Source organism: Phacochoerus africanus, chromosome 1, assembly GCF_016906955.1.
Source record: "Phacochoerus africanus isolate WHEZ1 chromosome 1, ROS_Pafr_v1, whole genome shotgun sequence".
Taxonomy (NCBI): Eukaryota; Metazoa; Chordata; class Mammalia; order Artiodactyla; family Suidae; genus Phacochoerus; species Phacochoerus africanus.
In genome coordinates, this window is record NC_062544.1 from 258002567 (window position 1) to 258012668 (window position 10102).

Here is a 10102-nt window from a genome sequence, read left to right on the forward strand (position 1 = left end):
GGAGTTCCAGGGCTAAGAAGCTGGAAATAGTCTTTCAAGAGATTCATGGTATAGAGATAAAAAATACCCATGAACTCTAGCTCTACCACTAAGCGGCAATAGACTCTCTGACAAGGCACATAAAAACTCTGAGCTTCAGGTCTCCATCTGTCCAAGCAGTGAGAGTGGTACAAGATAATTGCAAAAACTCCAAGCTCTGAGACACTATCACTCTGTGATTTACACTGAGTATTGTTGAAGTCTCTGCTAAAGTGACAAGTTCAATTTGGCTTAATTTCTTTTGTAAAATTTTACAGAGCAACTGAAGAAGACTTGGAAGACAATCAATCACTCAAGGGATTAAATTAAGACTACTGGAAATGTAAAGCATATGAGTATCAAATGAAATTGTTTCACTGCAAACATCATATCTAACTCATAAAGGCCATTCCATGTTTTCTTTCCATGGTGAATTAAAAAATACATTTATATCATACATCGCCAATAGGAATTTAAAATGGTATCAGTACTCTGGGAAACAGTCTTGCAGTTCCTTAACAGGTTAAACACAGAATTACCATACATCTGGCAACTCCACTCCAATTACACACCCACGAGAAAAGGAAACACATAAGCACACAAAGATTAATACACGAATGTTCACAGCAACAATCTTTATAACTGCTACAAAGTGGGAACAACTCAAATGTGCATAAACTGATAATTCAAAGGATAAATGATATGAAATACTATTCAGCAACTAAAAACAATGAAGTACTGATATATGCTATAATATGGACGACTTTTTTGTTGTTGTTGTTGTTATTTTTGGCTGTGGCATGCAGTAGTTGGATTTGGGATCTCAGTTCCCAGACCAGAGATTGAGCCTGAGCCATAACAGTGAAAGTACCAAGTCCTAAGCACTAGACCAGCAGGGAATTAACTCTCTTAGACAGACAGTCTTTTTTTTTTTTTTTTTGGTCTCCCGTAGCATATGGAGCTCCCAGGCCAGGGATCAGATCTGAGGCACAGCTGTGACCTATACCACAGCAGTGGCAAGACCCAATCTTTTTTTTTTTTTTTGTCTTTTTGCTATTTCTTTGGGCCGCTCCCACGGCATATGGAGGTTCCCAGGCTAGAGGTTGAATCGGAGCTGTAGCCCCTGGCCTACACCAGAGCCACAACAACGTGGGATCCAAGGAGAGTCTGCAACCTACATCACAGCTTACGGCAACGCTGGATCGTTAACCCACTGAGCAAGGGCAGGGACCGAACCCGCAACCTCATGGTTCCTAGTCGGATTCGTTAACCACTGCGCCACGACGGGAACTCCTGGACGACTCTTGAAAGCACAAGATTAAGGGAAAGAAGCCAGCCACAAAAGACCATATATTCTATGATTCTATTTACATGAAATATCCAAAATAGACAAAACCATAGAACCAGAAAGTAAGACTCATGGCTTCATAGGACTGGGGGAGGGGTGGTAGATGAGGATCAGGATATAGAGTTTCTTTTTTTGGATGATAAAAAAGTTCTAAAATTATGTAGTTATGATTGCACAATTCTCTGACTATACTAAAAACCATTGAATTATACACTTTATCTGGGTGATTATATATGAATTATATTTCAACCATTATCAATAAAGTTTTTGGAGAAAAATATTTAAGTAGCAAAATATAGAGAATGTCTATGTGCCTTTATCTCAGTTTCATAAAATAAATTTTCCAATTAAGATTCCTTCAAGTTATTTTCTTAAAATCAAAAGTAGGTCTACAAAGAGGGTCCTACCTGCCAAATTCCCTAGTATATCTCCGTTTAGCATCATGGGGCCCTAGACATGATGATTGCAACAGTAGATAGGGTAGGATATTGCCCATTACTGGATATTTTAATCTTGTTCTTCTTTTTCTATTAGTAGTTAGGTATAGATTTGGAGAGTAATTTTAGAAGTATTCTTTTTAATTCTATCTCTGAACTAAAGGAAACATTTTTATCTGTTGCTAATGCTTAAATGAAAAGTTGCCCTAAATGTGAAGAAAAGTCTCAATTTCTGGGCTAGACATCATCATATAAACAACATTCCTTCATCCTATGGGAGTGCGTATGGTCCTATGAAAGCGCATCCAAATCATCTGAAGGAGTCCCTTGTCAAAACCTACATACCACTTAGTGCGCGAAAACACACAATAGCGTTAATATGGGAATAGGAAAAGTACGACCATGAAAACCACCATTGGAGAAAAAAGTGGCCTATCAAAGCAAATGGTCAATTCTCTATCTCCTACCAGATGAAAAGCAAAAATAGTAAATCATCAGATATCATGATGCCATCTATGTCAAAATATGCATGTGTGATAACCCTCTCCAAAGAGAGAGAATGAGACACACACAAACACACACCCCCAAATAAATAAAGAAACCTTGTTCAAATGGTAAATATTTCATGTGTTGGGTTAGAACACGAAAATAAACACCTCAAAATCATTCCACAAGCATATTTTTGTTTATTCAACAAATATTTGAATCTATTATATGTCATTCTCCAGACACTGGAGGAGCACAGGTAAATATGACAGGCAAAGCTAAATCCATGCCCTAGGAGCTCAGTGGAAAAGGCAGCAGCAATAAACATACTAACATGTGCATACAGCAAACAGTCTTCTGAAAAAAAAGGCAGACTCCCTTGAGAACAGAGGGCAGATTTATTTACTGTCTAATACAGTTAAGACAATACTTTCCTCCAGGGCAAAGGTTAGGCAGTTTTCCTTATTGCCCATCACAAAATATTCTGGTTCCCAAGCTTAGTGCTCCTCAGCTATGAGACTAACCCACTGTGTGTGTATCATCTACCTGGGCCTTACTGCATTGCTCCTAACGGTGTTCAGGGAAAAGGTAAATCCACACAAACGTGAAGTCATGCTGTTTGCTGTGGCATGACTAAAGTCCACCATCATTGACCCAGAAGCCCTGTGTTTGCTAGCATTCATGAAGCTGTAGCAGTCTAACTTCTTAGCTTGCAAGTAGGGTAAGATGTCAGTCCCTTCAAGGTTGTTTACACACACACACACACACACACACACACACACACACATACTTTAAGGATGTGATAAGTGCTGAGGAAAAAATTAAGATAGGCAAAGTGGTCAGACCAAGAGTGTTTTAAGGGAAACAATTTTACATAAGGTGGTCCTTATATGTGAAGAGATGATACTGGATAGAAACTTATTAAAATCAATGGGAAGATCTACCCATGCAAAGATCTGGGTAAGCACATTTCACATGGAAGAAAGAACTAGTGCAAAAGCCCTGAGTCAGGAACAAAGGACCAAAGATAAAGGTCTAAACCTAGGTTCCAGTTGGGAGTGTGAATAGATGAGGTCAAAGAGGCAGCAAGGGGCCTGAATTTGAAGAATCCTATAAACTACTATGAAGACTTCTCAGTGGAAGCTATTAGAAGGTTCCAAGCAAGGAGCTGCTATTATATTATTTACACACTTTGCAAAGGTCCCTGTGGCTGCTGTGTGGATAACTAACTGGATGGGGGTAAGGTATGGAGAGAAGAACAGGAATGGAAGCAGGTTGACTGTTTTATCAGGCTATTCCACAGTACAGGTTGTTGCCAAGATGGTAGTAGTTAAATTAGTAAGAAACATTCCAAATCTGTTTACTTGAAAATGCATCAAAACAATAAGATGAAATAATGGATGCCTAGAGGAATGGATAAATGTAGACAGGTGTTAAGTATAATAAAATAATGGTAGCATATAGATGAGACCTATATAGGTGTTTGCTGTGCAATTCTTTCAGCTTTGTTATGTTTGAAAATGCTTCTACTAAAATGTTGGGGAAAATCACAAACACATATAAGATTGTTGGTATCAGGGTATATGTCAAAAGATTTACTAACAAGTCAGATATAGGCTGTGATGACAAGTCAAAAATGACTTCTAGTTTGGGGTCATGAAAAGCTCTGTATACAGTGATGTCATTTACTGAGCAGAGATGACTGAAAAGAGGAGCGACTTCTATCCTTGGTTTGAGTTTGTTATACTCATTTTTTATTGTTTATTGAGGTATAATTTGACATATATTCTAGTTTCAGGTATATAACACAATGATTCACTACTTGTATATATTGGGAAATGGTCACTGCAATAAATCATAGTTACCATCCAAGTTTAATATGTTCTTACAGACATTAAGCAAAGGCGTCAGCTGGATACACCAAGTAAGGTTCAGGCACTAAAGATACAATGTTATATAGAAGAATCAAGTTGTAACCTCATGGAATTCACATTCTTCCACAAGTGATTAGGGCAGTTTGAGAAGTATCAGCATAAAGATGGATTTAAAACCTATGTGACCAGGTGAAAGATATCAAGGATTGGAGGAGAAAACACCAAATACTGAGGCCCAGGATGCTCCAATGTTTTGAGACAGGTTTTGGGGGTGAATATGCTACACTTTAGAGTATATAGTAGCTTTCTATTATGGTGTAACACACTGCTCAAACACTGAAGTTTTATGGGAGTTTCCCCTTAAAAAACTTTATGTAATCATTCATTCATGCTTTATTCAATAATTTAAAAAAAGAAAATCATTATCAATATCCATGTACTGATTCAGGTTGATAGGTCCATACCTAGAAATACTGTAAGAAACATAACAATATTTCTCTTTAAAAAATAAATATATAAAATAGCACTCTATGACTTTCCATTGTCTGCTTGAACTCAGACCTGTAGACTTTTGTCTGCCTAAACTAGAAAAAGAATTAAACAAAATATGTTCACATAAAGCTTTATAGGATTTTAAAAGAAAATCATGAGTCAAGACTTCAACTGGGTATACTCAAAATTAAAATATTATTAACATATCTCCTTTAAAAGTAAATTTTCTAAGTTGTTATTCAAGAAACACCCTCACCTATTTTCTTCATTCTTCAAATGTTTCTTTAATTCCTTCCACCAGGCACAAAAAAAGAAGAAGAAGGAAGAAATGAAGGAAGAGGAGGAAAAGGGGGAACAGGAGGAGAAGGAGAAGAGGTAGACTGGGAGAAAAAATAAGTAAAAGGAAAATCTTTTTTTTTTTTTCCTAACACTCAAAAAACAAACTGGGAGTTCCTATTGTGGCTCAGAGGAAACAAACCTGACTAGTATCAGGTTCAATCCCTGGCCTCACTCAGCGGGTTAAGGGTCTGGGATTGCCACCAGCTGTGGTGTAGGTCACAGATGAGATGCAGATCTGGCATTGCTAAGGCTGTGGCGTAGGCCAGCAGCTGCAGCTCTGTTTCAACTTCTAGCCTGGCAACTTCCATATGCCATGGGTACAGCCCTAAAAAAAACAAAAACAATGAAAACAAACAAGCAAACGGCACAAATCAGTTATGGATTGCAGGAATGACAGAAGCAAATACTACAGGAAACACACATCCTATATACACAAGCTCCTTCATTACTGTATATGTATCCAGATAGAGGCAACATATGTACATATCCATATTTTTATTATCAAAGTTGCTCTTTTATACAGGCTGCTCAAGGATATGATGACTAGGATTGTTCCTTTTGTATAATCATGACCTTTTCTTTTTCTTTAAGATACACTTTTTTCACCTTTTTCTGCTTTAAGACATCCTTTTATTTTATGGTCCACATGTTGCCTAGAATCAAAGGTTATTCAAACAAAGCCAATTCAAACGTGATGTTATTGCATAGTTGCAAGAAGAAATTTCAGGTTACTTATATGCAATTTAAGTTCAGAAATGGACTACATATGGCTACGATAATGAGCCCATTACTGAAAGAAAGAAGCACTTTAGCAAAATGTATAAACCTGTATGAGACTGTACATCTGCACTACGCACACACATCATCTTTATCTCCCCCAAATATCATACTGCCATTTTCATTTTAGAACATTTCAGGATTAAAGATAAGAAATGATTTTCATCTTAGAAACATCTTTTCACCAGTACTGTAAAATTATCAAATTGACACAATATATGGGATATAGATGTAATCAAACAATGATGGTTGATATTAGTTCCCTGTAAATGATTACAAAGCCATGTTCTTATTTAAAAATAAAGGAAATCTGGAGAACAAAGGCTAAACTCAATACATGTCTCATATACGATAGTAAAGAAACATCTGCATTGGGTTAATTAACTTGTATCAAATGAAATACTCTTTATTTACATCCCAAATAGAAAAGTTTGTCTGTAGGTCTCAACTAACTTAATATTTATTCTTTACAGATTCCTACAGACATAAGTTAAGGAAAAATCATAAATAATATTAGCGCATATCTTCCCTGAGAATGCAAAACTCTAACATTTTTCATATACTATAAAAATGCACATATAAATAACCCACCAAGCAAATTTCAATGCAAATCTATGTATCATTTGTCACTGAATAAAATTAATTTCTGTGTCTAGCACAAGGAGAGTCAGTATATCTTTGAAATGGTACAAGCTTTTCTAAATTTGAAATTCATGGGGAGAATAAGCACATACTTCTAAGAAAGATAATAAGTAAACAGAAATCATAGAATCCTGGAAGCACAAGAAAGCTTAGAGATCCTACAAACCAAACCTCTCATTACATATGTGAACATGCAATCCCAGTGTGTTGAAACAGCCTAGAGGGCAGTGTTGTCTACATCCCAAATTTTCAACAATCCCCATGGAGGGGCTGTCATCATAGGGAGTAAAGCAAAGGCAATCCAATGTCAAATGTATGACTTATGTACTAATTCTGTGAGCGTGCACAGCTTTCATTGCTTTTAACACAGTAGATGCTGCATGCAAAAACTAGGGTCACACACACAAAAATGTAGTATTACCTTTTCAACTCCTCAAACCAGGACATTTTTCACTACTATGGCTTTTGCTACACAGCTATTGCCCAGACATGATCTACCCCTTTACCTTCTAATGTTAAATCAGAACAAAGGTCCTAGGTGTATCTGTGAAGCAGGAGGGGCAAGGTGGGGAGAGAAGGAAGGACGGGAGAGAGGGAAATAAGGGATAGAGCCAGGATAGGAGGAGGGAGGGAAGGAAAGGAATGATGTCTTGCTACTGCTGTTCCAGCAAGCTGGTTAATTGCATTTGTTTCATATATCTCCAAACACCCTGGTACATTAATTACATTCTGTAACACCAAGCTCTTCCGATTCCCTCTGTCACTTCCACTGAGCAATTTAATTGTATTCCTCCTAGCTACACAATGACTCAAAAAAAAAAAAAAAAAAAAAAACCCTGGTGATAAATCTGTAGTCTACTATATACTTTATACATGCATTTCTGGTATTGAAATATATAAGTTCATGCCTTATGAGGATATATTATCCAAAAAGTTATATCAAAGCCTTCTTATTAACAGTCAAAACCTTTGGATAAATATTTTGTTATGGTGATATAAATGTATTACAAAGGTAAGGGCATTGAAAAAGAAAATGTCTGCTGAATGATTAGATATGATTATAGATATTATGACAGTGTAATTCACAGAGATTAATTCCTATACATCTACTACTTAGAAGGGAGGAAAAAAGGCAGCGTGCCCACATGAATGCCTTCCCTACTATCGCTGGGGGGCATAGGTACTCATGTAGTCCAGGATTGAAAACAGCCACTTGACAGTAGGTAAACTCATCTGTATTGCCTCATGTTTATAGAAAGGCTTCCTTTTTGAGTCTGATACACTGGGCTCTGTGCAGGAGCAGCAGCTGCCAGGAACAAAGTTAGCTCCTACAGGCAGGCAAAAATATGCAGTGTCCCAAATAATGACTTCGTCCACAATGCAAATGCTGGAGGAAAGTTTATGTAGCAACAAGCTACTATAATGGCTCAAATATTTGGACCAATACACCTCTGATTCTTTACAAGTTCAGTAGTTATAAATCTAAAGTACCACAGTCCACACATGCAGGCTAAAATATCATGCTCTAATCTTCTCCTTAGAAAAACAGATGTAAAAAATTTCCATTGATGTAAAAATTAAAGTCACTAAAAGGTTAATACCAAATGTTCTTTTGACTTTCTTCTTTGGAACAAACAAACAAAAAAGCATGTTAATGATTACTTCCACTCATCATTCAAAAGAGCTACCAAAAAAAGGGGGGATTTTGCAATCCTCCCACAGGAAACTGACATCCTGTGAAAATATCCCAGGAAACCAGATCTGAACAAAAGACAGGGAAATCGGAGGCAGAATGCTGTTTGACAGACTGACTCAACCTAGAGGGAGACACCTACAGCACCTGTTTCAGATCCCCATTGTGTTTGCCACTGGGGACTGAGCAGTGCTCCCTGCCCGCATCCAGCCCACAGCTTCTGCTTCTCCCTTCCTGGAGCCTCGCCCAGTCTTACTTTTGACAGTTTTCTCCCTACAATCTAAATTCTTCATTCGGATTTCAGGCTAGGAAAGCACTTACCAGCAGGCAGGTGATACACATTGATCCCTGAGGTACCCTGTCTCAAATTCCTAACCCAGGGAACCTTCACTAGGGTGTCTATTACTTCACTTGAATTTCTAAAGCCTAAGTTCAGGTACATGAGCAAACCCCAAATAGAGAGCAAGCACATGAGTATTAGACTCGTTCAAGAGATTTGCTTTCATATTTCTTCTAACAAAATGAGCCCAGCATTTATTATCTAACTCTTCAATTAAATCAGTAAATTACAACAATAGGTGATTCCTAACACGTTCCACTTGCAGCAGTTTAGAAACAAAAGATTTAAAACCTCTGCCCCCCAAAAGCTTCCATGCCCGGCCAAAAGGATCCAAGAGATATAATGTCATTTTCTTTATAGCCCACATCCGACTCAAATGTTTTATGGGGGAAAACAGCATAAAAGCACTTTAACTTACCGTCAACTCGAACATACAAAAATCCACAGAGCAGTAGTTGTGTAAACATCAGCCGACTCATTTTGACATATTAAAAAGGATCCAGATTAAGAAACCAATCCCAGAGAGCAAAAGTACAAAAATAAGTATCAAAAAAAGAGGTAGGTCCAAAGTTTAGTCTTTCCTAGCTGCTAATTAAAGTCAAGAAGAGCAAATGGCAAGATCAGAAGAGGTTAGTGGAGAGGTCTTGAATGGGACACCTTTAGATCCATCCAAATTAACAGAGGGCACTCCAAAGGCTGCTGTATTTCCACACTCTGGCTCCCTAAATTCCCACGAATTCGGCCCAGCCAGGATTATTCAAGTGTTTCTAACCCTCTCTCCTCAGGCTCCATGGCAATCCAAAGCCAAGTTCATTCTTCACAAGTCAAGAAGATGAAGGGGGAGGAAAAAAGACCTAATTCCTAGAAAGTGTTCCACAAAGTTGCCAGCGCGCTGCCGAAAAAACATTGGTCTGCCTACTGCTTTTCTTTCCCCTGGTCTCCGTCTCGGTAGCAGCTCCACGTCCAGAGTTTTTTCACTTAACTTCCATAATAAGGATGTGTCAAAGCAACACTTTGCTGGCGGGCCGATTTGGCGGGCCTCTCCTTTGCAACCTCGTTGCCTCCCTCCACCTCTCTCGTTTCCAAAAGAGAGGCAAAGAGAAATCGGGACGAGTCGGGTGGAGAATCCGAACTCCTACGTGGTGGGGCAGCAGGGAGGGAAGAAGGGAGGGGCAGGGCTGAGGCTGCGGCCACCCCCCGTGGTGCCGCCTCGGAGCGGCTGAGAACCCGGGCGGCTGCAGGCGAGAGCAGAACGGGGCGGGTGAGCTCTGGAGCGAGTGAGAAGAGGAGCGCGCGGTCCAGCCGCCCGCCCGGGTCCAGCCGCCGGTCCCCCTAGTCCGGCCTCCGCCGCTGCTCCCGCGGCCGCGCAGCAGAGCGTCAGCCTCCTCCTGCAGCTGCCGCGGGTGGAAGGACTTAAAGGAGGGAAGGCGAGGAGGCGGGAGGGGAGGGGAGGAATGAAAGCTGCCTGGAGTCTGCCCCGGGGAGGGGGGCGGGGGGTGATGGGGGTGAGCAGAGCCTCCACCTCCACACTCCGCCACCCTCCCGCGCAGGGGGCGCCAGCCTGCTGGGCGGTGGGGGGAGGGGGGAGCTGGAGAGCGAAGAGTCCGCGCGGGACGGAAATTAACAAATTCGGAGCCCAAGCCACGGGTCAACTCC

The 10102-nt window shown here is 39.8% G+C and overlaps 1 protein-coding gene across 7 annotated transcripts in view; it reads right to left on the bottom strand.

The window, feature by feature from the left end:
• Positions 1–9815, bottom strand: part of ROBO2 (roundabout guidance receptor 2) — a 601587-nt gene extending 591772 nt beyond the window's left edge. For 4 of the 7 annotated variants that reach the window (XM_047794525.1, XM_047794521.1, XM_047794504.1 and 1 more), the window contains exon 1: positions 8865–9815. In XM_047794525.1, coding sequence (XP_047650481.1) covers positions 8865–8925 — 61 coding nt within the window. In that variant the 5' untranslated portion in view covers positions 8926–9815. The remainder of the gene's footprint in view (positions 1–8864) is intronic. The other 3 variants (XM_047794528.1, XM_047794527.1, XM_047794512.1) reach the window with 1 other exon arrangement.
• Between the last annotated feature and the right edge of the window lie 287 nt (positions 9816–10102).